General features: G+C 37.0%; 1 protein-coding gene across 1 annotated transcript; it reads left to right on the top strand.

Annotated features, from left to right (window-relative positions):
* Nucleotides 1-1063: 1063 nt before the first annotated feature.
* Nucleotides 1064-20540, top strand: LOC127813082 (tocopherol cyclase, chloroplastic). Its single transcript, XM_052353816.1, has 10 exons — nucleotides 1064-1481; nucleotides 2585-2829; nucleotides 3279-3358; nucleotides 3617-3693; nucleotides 4008-4177; nucleotides 5936-6033; nucleotides 6364-6471; nucleotides 19189-19305; nucleotides 19513-19662; nucleotides 20150-20540. Exons 1-10 carry the CDS (start codon nucleotides 1168-1170, stop codon nucleotides 20324-20326), a joined length of 1536 nt encoding a protein of 511 aa, XP_052209776.1. The 5' UTR covers nucleotides 1064-1167; the 3' UTR covers nucleotides 20327-20540.
* Nucleotides 20541-20565: the final 25 nt, after the last annotated feature.

Below are 20565 nucleotides of genomic sequence, written 5' to 3'. Positions count from 1 at the left end.
TAAAAAAGACATACAAAATAATGGAGGCAGTGGCTCGCTTTGCAAATTTGCAAAGTGATTGAGGGCAAAATTGTCTTTTTACTTTTTTTCTGTAAGCCGCTCGATAGACTGCCAGCCCCATAGAACAACTCAAAAAATGGTGATAGATAAGTTGAAGTCAACCATTGCTAGCTTAAATCTACTGATGGTTAGATTTCTCAAATAAGAACTCTTAATGATTGAGTTCTTATAAATTTTCAGATAGTTCTTGTAATTGTGCTAAATTTCAAGGTAATTAGTATAATATACCAAAAAATAACACTGTAACAAATTTTTTTTGGGGGGTTAAATTAAAATAATTAAATTAAATCGGTTAAAATTAATTGTTAGATTCGATTTAATTTTGTAAATTGATTCAATTCAATTTTTAAATTTGAGATTTTTAGTCATTTTAGTTCAATTTGTCTTTTTTATTAAAAAAAATGAAATAAATCGATTGAAATGTCATTTTTACTTGAGTAAGATAAATTTTTTAATTAAATAATATTATTTTTATTTGAATAATATATTTTTTTAATTAAATAATATTTCTAAATTGAAATATGCTCATAAAGATTAATTAAAAAAAGTTATTATTAATCGAATAATATTATTTTTATTCAAATAATATTTATTTTTGATTTTTGATTTTTTTTATATTTGTTCGATTTTTGTATTTATTTGATCAATTCAATTTAATTTTTTACACATGTATAATTATTTCAATTTTAGTATTTTAGTTAATTCAATAATCGAAATAGCCAAGTGCACCTCCTAAAATTATCAACTAGTTTCAATTATTATAAAAGTGTTTATAATTTAAAAAATTAATAATTTTATAAAAAAACTATTAAATATGAAATAAATTCTTATAATTTTATAAATAAATGTTTATAAAAGAGAAGCAAACGTACATAACTCACCCTGCGGATGCCTTTAATCAGGGCCGTCACTTATCTTCCAGGTGGGACCCCATCAAAATCGGACGGCTTGACACGCAGCCGTGGCAGTGAAATTCGTGGGTACTCTCCCGTCTCATATTCGTCATTGTTCGTGTTTTCCCCGCCACCGCTCATCCACTCTTCTCTCTCTCTCTCTCTCTCTCTCTTCAAATTGTGAAATTTTTCCTTCGAACTCTGAAAATTTTCCATGGAACCAAACGTGTACGCCTTCCGGGACAGCTTCCAGTCCTTGGGGCTTTGCTCGGCATTGCTCGACTCAAGAGAGGTAAATAGAGCGGAGAGCCTCAGATACGCTGGTTTTCGCCGGCGGAGATCGTTCGGAGCTCTGAAGCAGCTTCGCCGTCGGTCCAATCCCCTAGTCTTCGCTATTGGCCCTGCTTCGAGAGCCGAGCCTGTTGCTCCATCGACTGCCGAAGAGCCGGAGAGTCTGGCCGTGGAGGCGGTTTCCCCGGTTTATGTGCCGACGCCGCCCAATCGTGACCTTCGAACTCCACACAGCGGGTAATTACCTGATCACAAGTTGTTTCGGTTTCCATATGTTTTCTTCGTTTTGATCCCTAATCAGTTGTTTATCCCTCGATGTACTCGTATCTCTATATGTGAAAACTTGGACGCAGTACACATTTATTTCAGCATTGAAGGGGTTCAAACTATCGAAAGAGATGGAAATAATGTTATGTACTGTGTTGCCCGACGCGGGCTTGCAGGGGTGCGGGTGGGTATGTGGGTCCCCCATTGCCCCCCCCCCCCCCCCCCCCCCCCCCCCCTCTCTCTTCTCAATTTGCGGGCAACATAACATTTTCGGTTTGTCGTCATTCTATTTGTGTTTGCTGAGAAAAGAGGACAGGATGAGGGAATTTTTGGGTGTGTTTAGTTGCATAAAATGTTTTCCTGCTTTATATCTCCACTTTTTGTCTTCACCTTCAGTGTTCTTTTTCACAAAAGATTCAGAAGACCCATTTAATTGTTAAATATAGAAAATTACTTTTTATCATGAAGACTAAAAAATGTATTCAAAATAGTTGGTTTCTAACATGCACAAAATTTAAAAAACCAGAAGACGTATTAAAGTCATATTTTCATTATGTTTGATTGTTTTCTTGCTTTCTTTATTTCTTTCTTTCTTTTTTGGCTACATAAAAAAAGTGTTTGATTGCTTTTTGTTATCTATTATTGATTGTTTTCTATTGTTTTATATTAGGTTTGATTGGTTATTGTTTTCTATTATCTATTATCCAAATTTGTTTTGGTTCAGCTGGAAACCCGTGTTTTCCATATGGAAATATGGAGAAAACAGTTTTTTTTTTTTTTTGGTTTTTTGGTGAAGAAAATTGTAGAAAACATCTCAAAGATGTTTTTCAATAATCAATAAAAATTTGGGAAGTTGAAAAGAGTTTTCTGTTTTTTATTTAAAAAAATATCTTATTTCAACTTAATTTTCGTTTTTTTCATTCTTTATTTTTTTTAAAAAGAAAGTAGGGCTATTTTCCTCAATTTAAGAGCTCCTTTGATTTTTCTGTTCTTCTGAAGTGTTAGTACTGTCAGAGAAAATGATAAAGTGGAAAACTGCATTATATTTTGTTATGATTTGCTTCTTGAATCAGATATCATTTTGATGGAAGTACCCGGAAATTTTTTGAGGGATGGTACTTTAAGGTCTCAATACCAGAATGCAGGCAGAGCTTCTGCTTTATGTATTCTATGGAGAATCCTGCATTCCGTAAAAAGTTGACAGGACTAGAAGAGGCACAACATGGACCCCGATTTACAGGAGTAGGGGCTCAAATTCTTGGAGCCAATGACAAATATATTTGCCAATACACTGAAGAATCTCATAACTTCTGGGGAAGTAAGTTTTCTATATTGAGCTTTTAACCTTTTGAGACTCACTGAATGGAACACAAAAAGTTCACATGGGTTACTGATTAGGAAGCAGCATCTTATGTTTCTGTTGTGTTGTACATATGATTTAGGAACTGTAGCACCTTGGTTTTATTGCTGTTCAATCTTAGTTGTTTCATGTTTTCCTAAAATTAACCAATTTGATAGTGGACTTTTGCTAACTTGGTGCAATGAACTCTTATACCTGGTAGTTTTTTATTTTTTGGATTTCATTGTTGGAAGCTGTCTGTATGATCTATTAATAGAACACTTCAACACTATTTGGTATTCTTTTCTTTTTTTCACTCATTCATGCTTTATGAAAATCTCATATTTATTTTCACTAATTAATGGTGTAATCTGTAGAGAGTATTGAATGAATTAATTGAAGCCTGATTAAGTTTTGTCAATGCATAGGCAGGCATGAGCTGATGCTGGGAAATACTTTTATTGCTCAAAAGGGTATGCGGCCTCCAAATAACGAGATTCCACCTCAGGTAATTTCCTTTATTTGGATTCTCTTTCCCCATGTGAGCATTAATTTTATTTTCCAGGAATTTTCTAAGGAGGTTCCATCTCAATTCTTTTCTTTTTTCCTTTGCAAGTTTCTCCATGCTACCATAGTTATTTTCCCCTAAGGCTACTCAATACCAAGCTGGAGATAATATTATTGGCATTTAACAAATTCAAGCTGTAGATGTTACTAAGTGAGAATTTGTATTCTATATTTCTTTCTTAATTGATGATCTGTGCAGGAGTTCAATCGAAGAGTGTTGGAAGGTTTCCAAGTTACCCCACTTTGGCATCAAGGTTCCATTAGTGATGATGGGAGGTATACCTTGATTTGGTTACTACGTGAAATGCTATGAATCTTGATTTTTGTCCATTGCATCAGGATATAATTATGGAAAGTATACCTATATATTCTCTGGTGGATAGAGAAGGAAGATACTTGAAGGAGAGAGAAATTTGCTAGAAACTCGGTTATAGATCACGTATTGCTATTGACATGGTTAATGACATGTTGCTTGAAGGAGAGACTTTCAAAAGGATTTGTTTCCCTGTAGACTTGAATCTACGTGATAAGATAAATTCTCTCTCTTCCCTGACATGGTACCAACTGTGATGCATACCTTGTAATGACAGGACAGATTATGTGGACATTGTAAAGACTGCACGCTGGGAGTACAGTACCCAACCTATTTTTGGATGGGGCAATGTTGGGTCTAAACAGAAATCTACAGCTGGCTGGCTTGCTGCTTTTCCTGTATTTGAACCTCATTGGCAAATATGCATGGCTGGTGGACTTTCAACAGGCAATTGCTAAATTCTGCTTTCAAGAAATTTAAGTACTGCCCAGCTTGTTTGCATCTAATGTTAGATATTGTTCACCTGTTTTTCTTCAATAGCTCTGATAATGAATCAATTTTCAGAATGATGCTTTGTTGGTTCTGCATCTATGAATAAAGTGGTGTCCCCAGTGCATCTATAAATAACAGTATTACCGTTAAAATACTGAAATTTGCAACTCAGAAGAAAAATCTGTGAGCTGAATACTGTAGCATTGGGATGCAACAATAACAGTATATGCTGAATGCTAATATATGTTTATTTCAGAAAGTTTGGAACATGTTCTAACATGGTAAAAATGAGATTTCAATTTCTACTTAATGATTGCAATATCTTGGTCAATAATGAAGCAAATGCATGAGAATATCAAAATTCATTGCTGAGAAATGTTCTGTAAAATTTCCGATAATGTACAGAGCCTACTAGCTAAAAGTGCATGTAGTTGGCAATTGTCGAGGTGTAATAGTTGCCATTGCTGTTGGTTTTGCTGATTGAAGATGTTTGCTAGTCTACTCTATACTACCACCTCAAGCAGAGAAAAGTAGTATAATCCTGGAAAAATTTAGCGGCTCTATTGTGCTTATTCTTATTATGGAATATGTATCTGGGGTGCTAAATTTAAAATATTCAGATATACTTTAGAAACTAAAGGTACTGGGATAAGTATTAGTAAGACAGAGCCTGGGGAGTGCAATCTTTTAGTAATTAATAAAAAACTAAATAGAACTTTATGGCCAGGGGATGCCCAAGAATAATCAAGTCCTCCATGCTGTATTTGATTTCATAGCAAAAGGGACAGGGTAGGATGCTGTGTCTAGACTGAGAGTGGGTTGGATGAAAAGAGACTAGGTTTAGTTGTATTGTAAGATGAGACAACTCTGGTTTGTATGATACTATTATGCTCACTAAGTTAAAAGTACATTTTATATGATGGAAGTTAGTATAAACATCAGACAGCAAGAAGAAAAACTTAAAAAAAAAAAATAGTTGAAATATAGATGTTCAATCATTGGGAGGCATTGGAAGAAAAAGCAGGGATGAGTTAAAACTGGTATATAATTGAAGATAAAAAGAGGTGTTTTCACTCAAGATGTTTTGGCATAGTTGTAGTATTGTCATGATGAAGAAACTAACCTCTCTCTGTGGCTTGGGTATTGGCCATTACCAGATGGACATGTAAGTGGCAGGTTTCTAAGGAATGGGTTTATGCAGGTGGAATGTGCAAAATGTATGAGAGAAAGCCCAAGGACATGAGAAAGGATAGGGAGTATGGACATGATTGACCTAATCTGTCTTAATGTTGTTTGAACAGAACCAATTAGTTTAAACATATCTTTGTGACTAAGCCCAGTACTCTGGATGAATGATTGTTGATTCAAGTTGAAGTAGCACTTAAGGTGGTTATACGGGACAAGGATGACTGAAAACTTGTAGGGTTCTTACATGAGTCCTACTTCCTAGCCTAGGTATCACTGATTGCTTTTGGATTTGAGTGGCATTGATATGAATAAATAACTCGTAAATTAGTGCCTGATTTAAGTGCTGCACATTTAGTCAGAATTTTTCTTCTTGGTTGTACCAGTTATTTTTCATGTGTCCACTGCATTTTTATTTAATTTTACTTTCTTTGTGATAAATACGTTGCATGTTTGAAATTTTAGGATGTTGTAGTGATTTTATGTATATTCTTGCAGACAGTCCTCAATTGTAAATTTTTGTTCCAGGTTGGATAGAGTGGGATGGTGAAAGATTTGAGTTCCAAAATGCTCCTTCATATTCTGAGAAAAACTGGGGTGGGGCCTTCCCAAGAAAGTGGTTTTGGGTAAGTCACAAGTGATTCTGCCTTCCTGGAAATCTTGCTGCAGTAGATGCTCTGCATGTTTTTGTGAGGCTGATTTTGTCAATTTCACTTTACTGTATTTGTGTAAAGAGTAATTGAGGAAAAGCAAGAGATGGGTCTTGGTTCATAAAGACAAGACCAGAAGATGAAATTATAGTTTCCCCAAGTCATTGCTACTTCTTTTAGAGCTGCATGCTTGTGTTGCTGAATTCGATAAAATCGAATCTACTAGATGTTTTACTTGCTAGCTAAGGGTGAAGATAGATGACTTCCCCCCCACCCCCACTCCGACTAACCTTTTTGTTCCTACAGGTCCAGTGTAATGTCTTTGAAGGGGCCAGCGGAGAAGTGGCTTTGACTGCAGCTGGCGGATTGAGGCAACTGCCTGGACTGATTGAGACGTATGAGAATGCAGCATTGGTATTATTCTACCTGAATTTATGATTCACTTTCTCTCCTCTTTCCCTGGGTCTACTGTTTATCTGTCAGAAAGAGCTTTTATAGATGAAAAGAAATATAAGGAGAAAGATGTATGCAATGGTCTAAAAATATGGTTAAAACTGTAGTTATAATGTCCTGTTGTAGCGACATGCAACTCCTGACTATGCCCCTGTTATTTGACAAGGTAGTTTTCATAATAGAATATATGCATATATGCTTTTTGTTGAGACTAGAAAGAATTTTCCCAAATCATTTAAGCATGTATTTTGAGCTTAGGATCAATGGCTTCATGTTGAAAATTTGTTTATTGCATTTTTTTGTTATGGACTACTAGTGCAATATTACTTCTGTAGTCTTTATAGGGTTGTTTGACAAAACTTTCTGCTCCCTATTTTTAGTTTTAGTTTTCATTTTTGTTCAGTTGTTTTTTTATTAAGAAAATGAAAATTGATCATTCTGTTTCTATGTTTATTTTTTTTTCAAAATATGGATAATCAAAAACCGAATATGATATTTGATAAAAAAATTTGTGTATTTTATCTGGTGATTAAATATGTGTAATAATTCAATTAATATTGATAAAAATGCCCATGACCTAGAAGATTTTGACTTTTTTTTTTGTGTCCTTTTCTTCTTGTTTTTCTGCTAGTGAACTGGCGGGCTTGCCAGTTGAGACCTAGATATGGATTCAGTTAGTGGCCTCTTCTTCTTCACTCTTCTCCTTCTTCTACCCAGATTTGGCTTTTTTGCCAGCCTAACCAACAAGAGGAAGAAAAAGAAGTTGAGAAGTTGGTGTTTGTTTCTTCCAAAACATTCTGAAGTTTGACTTCTTGAAAAAAAAATAAAAAAAAATTACTTTCTGTTTACTGTTTTCAAAATTAATCTGAAACGGAAAGCAGGATTAACTAGGTTAAATGTCATTTAGCTTTCTCTAATGCTCAGGACACCAGGGGCCTTCTGTTTCTCAGCAACATTAATTTTCTCCTTATCCCAGAAAAAGAAAAGAAAGGCTTCTTTTTATTATGCATGCAGTTTTGAGGAACCTTATAGTGTTATTTAAATTTTCATTTCATGCACATACTGTTGGTTGATTTCCTATGTAAAAGCGGGTTAGAAGAAGCCAAGATCTGGACATATGCATCTAAATTTGTGTTGAAGCATAACCTAGAAAACGTTATTCATATCTATATAAATCTGGAAAATACCTTTGGGAAAAGCTTGGGGGCTCTTTAGTTGTGGAAAACATCCCCAATTTTCTGGAAAATTACTCCACAGAAAATAAAAAATTAGAAAACTTGTTCAAATACAAAGATTTCTAAATAAAAAATGAAGATTTAAAAAAAGTGATTTTTCAAAATTAAACTGAACTTGAAAAAAAAATCCTAAAATGAGTTTCCAAAATTTCCTTATTAATTTGGAGATTTGGAAAAAGTGGTTGCAATGCCCCATGTTACAGTGTATTTTTAGAATATTTTATTAGAAGAGAAAATTCACATTTATTTGTGAATTTTAAGAAATTAATGTAATTAATTGATGTGATTTGGAATAATCAAGTGTTTAAGATAAAATGAGCCAACAGGATGAAAGATTAGCTAGTTAATGTCATGTCCTAAGGGTAATTAGAAGGGCGTAATTAGTTATATTAGTTTGTTAGGAGATATTTGAGTGTTTGTTAGGAGCACATGGGTGCTATTAGAAATTAGTTAAGGAGTTAACCAAGGCCTATAAAAAGGCCCATTGTAAGAGGAGAGGGTATGCTGAAAATTGATATTGAATTTCTATTTTCTCTCTAAGTCTCTCTCTCCAATCTCCCTCACGTTTCTCTTGCTTTTTTCCCTTTCTCAATATCTCTCCCTTTTTCTACTGATTTTCCCCCTCCTACAGTTCTGATTTCATTCTCCAATTCCTCTTCTAACTTATCACGAATCCTAGGTTCGTGACAAACGATATCAGAGCAGTCAGTCCTTGGCTGTGGATTTGATTCCAGTTAAGGCGAATACTGTGAGGTGAGCGGTTTCCCTTGGCGATTGTGGTAAGGCAGATCTCGGCAGCGAGCTAGCCAGACGAATTTCGATTGGGAAGGGGTTACTGCTTTTGGATGCAGGTAATTTCCAACGAAGGACTCTCGGTGATGAAATCTGGTGAGACAGTTTGAAAGGGAAAGGTGAAGCAATTTCGACGATATAGGCCGCGATTGTCAGTGATCTAGGAGGGAAGTAACATCCGACCAATTCTCAAGGAGTTACGTGATTGAGGCAGCGGGGCTTGAGACGATCCAAGTGGTCTAGTGAATCCAACGGAATCGGAAGTCCTAAAGCTAGTTGATTGCGATTGTGGTAGGCTGTTTATAGCAGCGAGTTCAGTGTCGGAATTCTGGTAACGGAACTGATTGAAGAAGGTGCAGGCCCTGTCGTTCACATCCAGTTCAACTTGCGGGCGTCACAGAACCGGTCGAGTTGTAGGGAGTGGTTGGGAAGCTAAGGTACAAGCGATCACGGCTTGTGATCTTGAAGAGTTGTTCGACTTTTCTTGGAAGCGAGCAGTAGGTTGACGCTCAGCCGCGAATTGCAGTAAGTTTGTTCGAAGTGGATGGGCTAAGCAACTTAAGCGGATTTGGAAGCTAAGTCATAAACTACTACAGCCATCGATTCTCAATTCTGGAAAATTCGGTTGGTTGTGTCACAATCGCTCGAGGAAGGCGAGCAGCCCAAATGACTTTCGGCTGTGTTGCGCGAATTTCGAACGTGAAGCAGGAGGATTGGCTTTCGGCTTGAGAAATCTGGGAAGTATTGACCAAGCAGCCAAGACAATTTTGCTGGTGAATTCCAATCCATTATTGGCTGTCATTTCTGTTTGGAATTTGAAGGGGACTAGGCCGATTCTGACAGAGCTTCCAGCGACTCTTAGAGCGGTTCATATTGATCGAAAATTGCAGACGAAGAAGAATCAGGGAGTTGTAAGAAATCCCGGTGATCGTTGCGGTAAGCGGAGACGGGCAACTTGTGGCGATCTGGGCAGCGGAACAAGGCCAGGCAACTTCAGCGATACAGTCTTTCTGATCTGACATTATAATTAAGTAGAATAGCTTACGGAAGGGGAGAATTCATCATGTATAGAACCCCTATCCCTTGGTCTTCGCAGTGTCTTGTTCGTGAGAAATCGGCCATGGGAAGCAGTGCATGTAGGAGACTATGGGAGCCTCAATTGCAGCAGAAAAATTCTTCATTTTCAGTTAAAATGGGGTCTCAATTGCAGCCGAATGATGCTGCATTTTTGGTGGCTAATTTTCAAGCAAGAGAGCAACCTCAATTGCAGCGGACCAGTGCTGCATATTCAATGGGTTATCCTACTAGTGAAGCTAGGGCAGGCGGTGCATACATGAAGTAGAATGCTTCACTTGCAGCTGGAATGGAGCCTCAATGGCAGCCAAAGGAGGCTGCATTTTCTGCTGGCAGCAACAAGGACAAAAGAACAAGTAATGGGATTCATGAAGAGTTCGATGAGTTTGGCTGTATGTTCCGCAAGAAGTTGCAAGAGTTTGCGATGATACTTATTAAGATGTATCATTATAACTTTCCAGTGGAATATTTTGATGATTATCACGGAAGCTTTAACAAGGAGGAATTCCTTGGAGCGGAGCAGCCGAAGGAGGAGACAAGATTACGAACATCCGATTCATTGCCTACTCTAGACTTTGGGCAGAAAAAGAAGCATTCTGATAGGGCAGCAGATCAAAAGGAGCCTTCAGATCTTTTTGAAGAAGAAATAATACCCCAAGATGCATCTACTAAAAGGCTGCAAGGAAATATTAGGGAAGCAATTGATGAAGTGATAGAGGAGGCCAAAGCCAACTCGTTACCCCCAGTAGCTAGTGCAGGGGTGGAAGGGTTTGGGACTGCTTCAGATCAGAAGTTTGTGGAAAATGGGACAGCATTGGATCAGACAAATCAGACTAAAGGACCAGCTATCGGTGTGGATGATGGTGCTGAAGCCTTTCCTCAGATTTTAGACTTATCGAAATTTGAGGAATAATCACATTCGGAACAAAATATGGATTTGACTTGGGTTAAAATAGGCAACGAGAAGGTGAAGACAGCACTATGTTAGAACATGTAGGTTTTATGGCACACACCAAGAGGGAGGGTGAGTTGGTTATTTTAAAAACTTAATCGATAGAACTTAAAATAAAAACTTTTTGATATAGATTGAGGATTTAGAGTTTTAAAGCGTAAACCATAAAAATGACAAATGAACAAAGATAAATATGAGAACCGAGTGAGGAATAATGAATTGCTTGGAAAGATAAATATATCAAAGAACACAAGCATAAGAAAACACAAGGATTTATAGTGGTTCGGCTTAACTAAGCCTAATCCACTACCTTAGCTCCTCACTAAGGATTTTTCAAACCATCCACTAAAACCCCCTACTTAAACCAAGTAGGTCCTCTAATCCAAGACTAGGAATTACAACTTCTTGCTTATACAAGCAAGCCCTCTAGCACCTAGCTAGGAATTACAGCCACTTGCTTTAACGAGCAAGTCTTTTAGCACAAAGTTAGGAAAATAAGAGTGATACAAATGTAAACGAGATGCTAAGAGTTGGCACTCTTAGTTACAAGTTCTCTCACAATAAAAACAAGGCTTGAATGAATTAATACAAGTTAAAATCAAAGCCTTGAAGAGAGAAAAAATTGAAGCACAATCACTGTAAATACAAACGAGAGTAACAGTAAGCTCAAATTATTTCATTCCCGTCCATTGGCCTTCTCTTGATCATCCATGACTTGTATTTATAAGGTTCCCACAAGATTGAAGAGAAATGAAGCCGTTTGTGACCGTTGGAGAATGAGAAACTAGCCGTTGGAGATTGAAAAACTAGCCGTTGTAAGTTTCTGTGAAACACATAGTCGACAGATCAAATGAGTTAGTCGACTATTTCTTCAAATAAAACTAGGCATAGTCGACAGATGAGAAAGCATAGTCGACTATTTTTCAACCAAAACTTCTTATAGTCGACAGATCCTTTTACATAGTCGACAAATCAAAAATTACAAAGAAAATTTTGAATATCATGTACAAACATAGTCAATAGATGAAATAGTATAGTCGACTATCCTTTCACAATAGTCGACAGATGCAAAAATAGTCGACAGATGCAAGATATAGTCGACAGACTGAACAAGCATAGTCGACTATCCTTATGCATAGTCGACAGATTGAAGCACACAGTCGACAGATGAGGAAGATTTTCAACAAAATGAATTTTGAAAACATTACAACATATTTACAAAATGTCCTCATTTTGTTTAATTTATATTTTACCTTCCATTTACTTTAATACATAAATGTAAATAAGAAAGTACCCCCCATTTGGATTCAATAAAAATATCAAAAAAATCAAAATCCATAAGAATAAAAAGTTAGAATTTGGATTTTAGTAGGAAGTTAGGATTTTGCGATTTTACCACCTCTAAGATATACACTTTCTATTTCTTGAAAAATTCGTTAAAAATCATTTTATCACTAATGAATGTTAACTATTGAATTACCGGGAGTTAGTTTTTTAAAACTAAAACATTTTCATATATGTCTCCTTGTAAGATGCTCTAACCTTCCAGACTTAGAAAAATATGACTTTGAATTCTCGATACTTGAAATTCATTTGGTTTTCATTCTCACAAAATAATACTTGATATTGAAATTGATTTATGTTGAAAACCACAACCTTGATTCATAACTTAGGGATTAAATAAAATATTGTTTTTCATCATCAAAACTAAGTATATAAAAGTAAAACAACACACTAGCTGGAGGAAAACTAAGGGCCTGTTCTCTTTCCCGTTTTCGGACCGTTTTCTATTTTCAGTTTTTCAAAACACTCAAAACGTGTTCTCTTTGTTATTTTCAAAAACGCATTTTCAAAAACAAGTAAAAATTTTGTACAGAAAATCCAAAACAACAAAAACTCGTTTTGGCTGTTTTCAGCCAAAACACGCGTAAAAGATCAAAACACGGAAAACAAATGCGTTTCTTCTCATGCAGTGCAGACGCTCCCCCCCCCCCCCCCCCCCAACCCCGGCCCCAACCCCAGCCTCCATTCTCGAATCTCCTCTCTCTCCTCTCTTCTCTCTCTCTCTCTCGCCTTGGCCAAACATCGCGAACGCCATCTCCGTCGTTGCCAGAGTCGCCGTCGACCTTGCGCGCCATCTCCGTCGCTGCCAGAGCCGCCGTCGACCTTGCGCGCCATCTCCGTCGCCACCAGAGCCGCCGTCGACCTCGCCCACCACTGCCGAAAGCCGCCATCGACCCACCCCTCTCTCCCCAAATCTGGCATACCCCATCCATTCTCTCTCTCCTCTCTTCTCTCCAAAACATCGAAAAATCACAAACCCAAAACACACAGCACCGCCTCTGCCACCGTCGTCGACCGCATCAGCCACTGCCACCGCGACCACCGCCGTCGACCGTGCCTGCCACCGGCAGTGCGAGCCGTCGTCTACTGCCCACCGTCACTCCCCTTGCATAGCGCGTCCACCATCGCCTCCCTTCGTGCGAGACCCCATCCATTCTGTCTTTTGAATTCTTTTTTGATTTGATTTTTGTTTTGTTTTGTTTTATTTGAATAGGAATATGTAGTATAATTTTTTTTGTATTAATTTTTTTAATAATTTATAATTTATTAATAATTGTTTATAATTTATTTTAAATTAAATTTATTGAATAAAATATTATAAAATGATGTTTTTCAAATTTTCAAAGTAAACGCGTTTTCTAGTTTTTTGTTTTAAGAAACAGTTTTTCAAAATAACAAAAAGAACACGTTTTTAAAAATTTCAAAACGGACACTCAAAACACAAAACTAAAAATGAATTGAAAACTCAAAACTCAAAACTGAAACACAAAGAGAACACCACCTAAGGGATATAGCGGAAGGAATCGAAGGGTTTGCTGAAGAAAACAAAACTATTGCTGTTGTGTTGGTTTTTGCTCCTACTAGAAAATCCAAGTTGTTGTCTACCGTATGGAAGGATGATTTGTTAGCTGAAATTGAAGTTGTAGCAGCTCCTAAGGCTAATGCTCACAAGCAGCCTTGGTATGAGTGTCCAAGGCAAATCTGCAATCTTCCATTGCTACATTGCGAGGATGCTGATGATATCTTTCAATGTGTAGCTGTGGTGCACCATGGAGGTGTAGGAATAACTGCTGTTGGTATTGAACTTGAACTCTATCAAATTGCTCCTATTGAAGTTCTAGGCCGAATTACGACGGGGATTGATCTTGGATACTTAAGAATGAGGAAGAAGAAAAGGCCTAAAAGGACAAGAAAAGAAAGAAAGAAAAATCAGATAGAGAAGGCGGGCATTCATTGGATAAAGAAGCAATGGCTAGGTGGTAATAAGTTTCTTGGGGACAAGAAACATTTCAAGGAGGGGAAATTCTCATGTCCTAAGGGTAATTAGAAGGGCAAGAATGTAATTAGTTATATTACTTTGTTAGGAGATATTTGGGTGTTTGTTAGGAGCACATGGGTGCTGTTAGAAATTAGTTAAGGAGCTAGCTAAGGCCTATAAAAAGGCCTATTGTAAGAGGAGAGGGTATGCTGAAAATTGATATTGAATCTCTATTTTCTCTCTAAGTCTCTCTCTCCAATCTCCCTCACGTTCCTCTTGCTTTTTTCCCTTTCTCTCTCAATATCTCTCCCTTTTTCTACTGATTTTCCCCCTCTTACAATTCTGATTTCATTCTCCAATTCCTCTTCTAACCTATCACGAACCCTAGAATCGTGACAGTTAAGACTCGAGATCTATAAAGATTTTTATAATGAGCTTGAGAGTATGTTTAAGTTGAAAAATGGTTGAAGTTAATGAATCATTGTAGGTTTTAATTTAGCTTCAGAATACAAAAATCTTACAGGATATACTTCTGGCTTGTGAAGGGTTGTTAAGTAAGGTACAACAGATCCCTAAAGCACCCTTGAGTCCAATGAGAATTAAAGAATCACAAAGTGAGCTGGGAAAAAAATTAAATATTATTATTGAACAAAAATAGTGCCTGATATAGATAAACTAAGATATATAAACTAAGTGGTGACTATTGTACATGACTTGCTTGTGAGACAAATTTCAAGGGATTTTAGCACCCTTGAGCATATTAGTTTAAAGCTTTACTCTACGCTTGCACTCTTATAACCATGTGGCCAATGGTGGCTAAACTTGAGAAGCTAAGTGATGCGAAATTCAGTGCTTTGATACCAACTGATGCGAACTCGCGAAGGAATGAAGCCAAAGGTACCCACAAAAGATTGAAACAAACCCCAAAAAAGCCAAAATCAGATATAAGACAAAGAATTCCCGACCTGTTGATATGTAGAAACAAGAACCAAGAATTGTGTTGTTGAACGCTATAAAGATTGCCCAAATCTTTGATAAGTTCAAGTTTTGAATGTCACAAAAAAATCAATCATTTGATAAGTTCGAAGTTTTGTTCATTGAAGAACAAGATAGAAAAGAGAAATATCTCAAATTCAATTTATAATAATCTCCTCTTTTTTTACACATGAATATAGCCTTTTATAGGCAAACATAATCCTAAACCAAATGGGTTTTAGTTAGCCCAATCTAACTACAAGTTGGAATAATAAAACTAATAAAAAATCCTAAATTACATAGGAAATAAGTAAATAACTTGCTAAATAAGAATCGTTATAAAAAAGGAATTAAAAATCATACAATTAGACTTCTAAACTAAAAGGGAAACAAAAATTTGAAAATCTAGGAAAATAACAAATTTTCGCCAAAATAATTAAAACGCCAATTTGACATGCTAAATGACGGAATTTGGCTACAAAACCAGTGGGCTTAAGGGCTTTAGCCCATGAGTTTTGCTCAGTGGTTCGTTTCTGTTTGGAAAACACATTATTCATCCAATTCCGACACGGTTGACTTGATTAACTAATCTGATTGCGTCATTGTTAGTCGCCCCCCCATGATTCTCATCACTAAGCAGGTGTCCTTAACGAATTGAAGAATTAAAATAAGGTGATGAATCACCATTTTGTTAGGTGGTGAGATGGCAACCAAGTTAGTGGCATTATAAATTTGGATTTTCATTGCAATTAAAAAGCTTTTTCAAGTCTAATTTTCTTTGCTGTAACTGAGGGCTAGTCCAAAAGAATGGAAAGCAAAGAGAAATGTAGGTTAAGGAAATCTGAGGAAGAGAAATAAAAGAAACCAAGAGGTGTCAACTCGGTTGAGGCGAGCACAATCTCTTGTTATCTCTTCATTTCTGTTACTAACACGAGCTTGAGGAAGCAAGTATTTCCTGATCGTATAGGGTTCATTGAGAGCTAAAGCTTAAGAATACAGTATCAAAGGAAAAGACAGACAGTGAAAGGAAGGACTAATCGGCTAATCAAAGTGGGGTATTAGTTGTTGGTAAGTTGTTCCTTCTCATTCTAATGACTATTTATTTGGTTTTACGTAGAGAAGTTGCTAAAGGGGAGTTGCCTAATCAGTTTAGGGTTTACAAACATGAAGAACTGAAAAGCCTTAAGAGTAATAGAGAGATCAAAGAAAGAGTAAAAGGGGGAGATACAGAGGACTTTACTCATCAAAAGGGTGGGACATGTTTGGTAAGTAAACAAACTTGATTTTATTTTCTTAGTGCTTGGTTAGTTAAATTTAATTAAAAGAGAAAAGGAAGAAATCTATGGATATGGTCTCTCCTCCTAAACAAAAGGAAGTGAAGGACACGAGAATGAAAGAAGACCGAAGTAGTGATCAGCTGACAAAACAAAAAAAGGGAGGAGGAGCTAGGGTTTAGAAACTGAGGATAGTTATTCCCATTAAGGTGGGTAAGTTCTCTTGATTAGTTAATATTTGTTAAATTAGAGATGCACTTCACAAATTGAAGGAATTGACAATTTCCAGCAAGTTGATACAGAAATAATGATACAGAGAAGGCTAAACTATTTCGGGTTTATTTTCTTCAAAGCTACTAAAGAAGATGAGGTTTTACTTGCATTCTGAGTTTTAAAAGTGTGCATGAATTTGCATAGTTGGTTAAAGTCCAAACTCATATTTTCTCCCTTGAACTTTACATGAAAAGTTTATCACCCCCCTAAACTTCAAATCTGACCTATTGAATATTTAACCTTTATAATTTACCTCTATTGACTACCTAACTTGGTTTAAAATATTGCGTGAGTTACACACAAGGTGAATTGAAAAGAAGAAAAACATAAGAACCAACCAAACCGATCCTTCCTTTTGCCTTACCCTTCGCCTTCGACTGTCGTCTTTGCTCCTATCTCCCGTCTCTTGTTGACCCCAACAGAAGAATTGAGTCTCTCGTCAACCGTTGCCATCTCGATCGATCCTGACCCTTCCTCTTTGCTTCGACTGGCAACTTGTAAGTCATGATCTACCTACCATTCCCCTTCTTTGACTGGTGATTGGTGACCAACCCACCCTTCTCCTTCCTCTTTGCTTTGACCGACGATTGGCAACCGACCCACCCTTCCCCTTTCTCTTTGCTCCAACCGGCGGCCTACGACTGACCCACTCTTTCTCATCCTTTTTTCTCTAACCGACAACCCACAACCTATTTATTGGCGAATTTGTAATCCAATGACCACTGGGCATGGTGTTTTTCTGCTTCATATCATGTGCTTAATGGCACGTCTATAATATACTCAATGCTAACTAGATAATTATGTAGTCAATAGGTGTAAATTATAAAGGGAAAGTATTCAATAGGTATTGAAGTTCAGGTGGGGGGTGATAGGCTAGCTTTTCATGTAAAGTTTAGGGGGGCGAGGGGCGGAATATGTGTTTGGCCATTGGTTAAATGCTACATGATTTAATTTCCGGCTTGTATACATTAAAGTTAGTTTTCTAATGCTTTCATGGAAGTCTATGGCCATATAGGGTCGCTTGGCAGCACTGAGTCAAGGATGACTGTTTATCCCCCACACAGTGCAAGGATGGATCCACAATGGCACCAGAGCCCTCTCAATTATATAGTTAGTGAGGATAATCGGTCAATTTAGCCAAAATTGACCCTTGGCAAACATGCAAGTGTTGCATTTCATGGCATAACATGCACAAAAATGATTTTTAAACCCTTGCTGAGTAGCAATACTCATTAGTGCATATTTGACGTGCTAGGTTCTATAGGTACTAGTAAGGGGAAGGGTTTAATTGAGGATTAAACCCACTTTGGTTTCTTGAGAAGTTTACGGTGAATATGTAACATGTTTTGTAATAGCAAAGTATGTAATGACTCATGACATGGGTGGTAGGAATGACATGTGCCGTGTTAATAAGTATGTTTAATGTTAACATGCAAGGAAAGCTCGAGAAGTGATGGAGAACCAGCTATGGGGATGCAAAATTACTTGGGCTCAGTTACGTTTTTGCTGTAATGATATATCAATTTGTATATGGTGCATATTGTGGTTTATGGGATAATTGACATGTCAAAATGGGTTGTATTATGATTAGATTTGATCCTGTTGCACAAGTTCACCTTTAATTGCATTGAAGTTAAATATGACTAAGAAAGTAAGGGTGAAACCCACTAGAGGTTGATTAGTGATTAATTAAGCAATGTGGTGTTGAGTGACCTCTAGCTGGGAGTGTGGGAAAAATAAATTTTTATAGTGAGCGTTCAGGTTTTTGTAAATTAATTTTCCTTGGTTTTGGTTTTTATCTAATGCCTTGGGGGCGAGGCATTACAATGGTTCTGATAGCAACCAGCACAACCCAATGCTGGGGCAGAGAGATGACCAACTATCAGTGGCCAAGAGAAGAGGTAGAAGGGAGAGGGAAGTAATGGCTCGACTGTTAGGTTGAGAAGGGATGCTGAATTTGGCTGCAAGTGAACTTATAGGAGGAAGATTGATGACGGTTCCTTTTTTTTGTCACAATTTCATATTCACTCTGTAATTTTGTAATTGTTGGAGGCTTTAAGCAAAATTAGCAGAGAATAACACATGGATTGCACATGGGAGCAATTTTGGCGCCTAGATGTTATGAAGGTAGAAAAGCTGGACATGTACACAGGATGTGAGAGATAAATAAATTCTAGAATTCTCCTCATATTCTTCTCGTTCTCCTGTTCAATTCAATTCCAAGGGGTGATCACTGCAATCTCAGTGAATTCCTAACAGATTTATAGTGACCTCTAGCTGGGAGTGGGGAAATTAAATTTTATACTGAGCATTTGGGTTTTTGTAAATTAATTTTCCCTACTTTTGGTTTTTCTAGTGCCTTGGGGGTGAGGCGTTACAGTGGTTTTCCACATAATTTTCTCCAAATCATCTACGTTTCCTTTTCTAACACAAATTCCCCAAATCTCTCTTTTTTCAAATATATGTTTCAATTTTATAATTGGAAATTAGTATTATATACTTCTAATATTTGAATGTGTTTTCCAAATTTTCTATTGAAAAATAAAAACTAAAAATTTTGTAAAAATTGGAGATAGAAAATTTGTAAACATTTTCCACAGCTAAATATCCCCCAAGCTATCTAAATTCTTGTTCATTTTAGAATTACAAATTGCTTTCACTTTAACAAGCTATCATATTATAGCAGACCTCTCCTTTATTGAAGATGTGGGAGACCATCTCTTTAGGAGCTTTGCACTTTGAGATGTCATATAGTTGTGATGATTCATATTTCTGATGCAGATTGGAATTCACCACGGGGGAACTTTCTATGAATTTATTCCATGGAATGGAGTTGTTAACTTTGAAATTACTCCATGGGGTTATTGGTATGTGTCTGCAGAGAATGAATCACACAAGGTAATTGTTTTCCTCTAGGTCTATTTTTCTCTTACTGTAGTCTCACATGACCTAAAATGCTTCAAAGCAAAATATCCATCACCATTCTTGAATAAGTTTTCCTTCATTCAGCCCAAGTGATGTGTAATACATTGACAGGAACAACTTTGAGATGATCTAATGCAAGTTCTTGAAGTCAGATGAATTCTGTTATTTCTCTCTCTGCAGGTAGAATTGGAGGCAACAACGAAGGATCCGGGTACAACTTTACGAGCTCCCACCTCAGAAGCTGGCCTTGCTCCAGCTTGTAAAGATACTTGTTTTGGTGATTTAAAACTGCAATTGTGGGAAAAGAGATATGACGGGAGTAAGGGAAAGGTGCAGTTTGTTTCTCACACTTTCATCTATTCAATATCTTACATGGACAGCAATCAGATGTGAGAAATTAGCTTGTATGTTTTTCATGGGTCAATACTGATACATGCCAGCACATTACTCCTATTATTTTTTCAAGTTCAGTCATACTTGCATCCTTCTGACTCTTGTCTTCTTATGAACTCATATTTCGGTCTCTTTCACCCCTTCTGCCTTTTCATCTATCAAATCCTCACTTGTGCTCTTGTGAGATTTATAGGGATTATGTACTAGTCTGCCTTTCTTGACCTTTAAACCAGCACCTGTCTCGAATCATGTGCTCGACCAAAAAGGAACTGTTTCCATATTTCCAAAATGAGGGTTTTCTCTTCCTTGGCATATCAATGTATTGTTTGTATCAATGTATTGTTTGGTAGAGGTGTGTCTTACCAAGTTATTAGCTTGTCATTTGTTCATACCTGAAGTTTCATGTCTCGTTCTTGACCTGTAGGTAATTTTGGATGTAACAAGTAGCATGGCAGCATTAGAAGTCGGGGGAGGGCCATGGTTTAACACTTGGAAAGGCACGGCAGCCACTCCAGAATTAATTAGCCGTGCTCTAAATGTTCCAGTCGATGTCGATGGAATCTTTAGTCTGGTTCCGCTGCTCAAGCCCCCCGGTTTGTAAACAATTACAGTCGTGGGTGGAAGGAACGCGCTTTGACGATTGGGCTCCGGCACAGCTGGATCTTATTGTTTACATAAAATTGTCTCTAGAGCTTCATTTCGTTGAGTTGAATGGCACTAGGCAGTTTAATTATGATTGATTGTGACTCAATGGTGTATTGGCAATCTAATTAAGCTTCCAAACCAGTGAGAAATGTAGTCGTAGTATTGATGAATCGGTGGATGGTTTTGTTCACTGTC

This window comes from Diospyros lotus, chromosome 11, assembly GCF_014633365.1.
Source record: "Diospyros lotus cultivar Yz01 chromosome 11, ASM1463336v1, whole genome shotgun sequence".
NCBI lineage: Eukaryota > Viridiplantae > Streptophyta > Magnoliopsida > Ericales > Ebenaceae > Diospyros > Diospyros lotus.
This window is presented reverse-complemented; position numbering and strand designations above follow the sequence as displayed.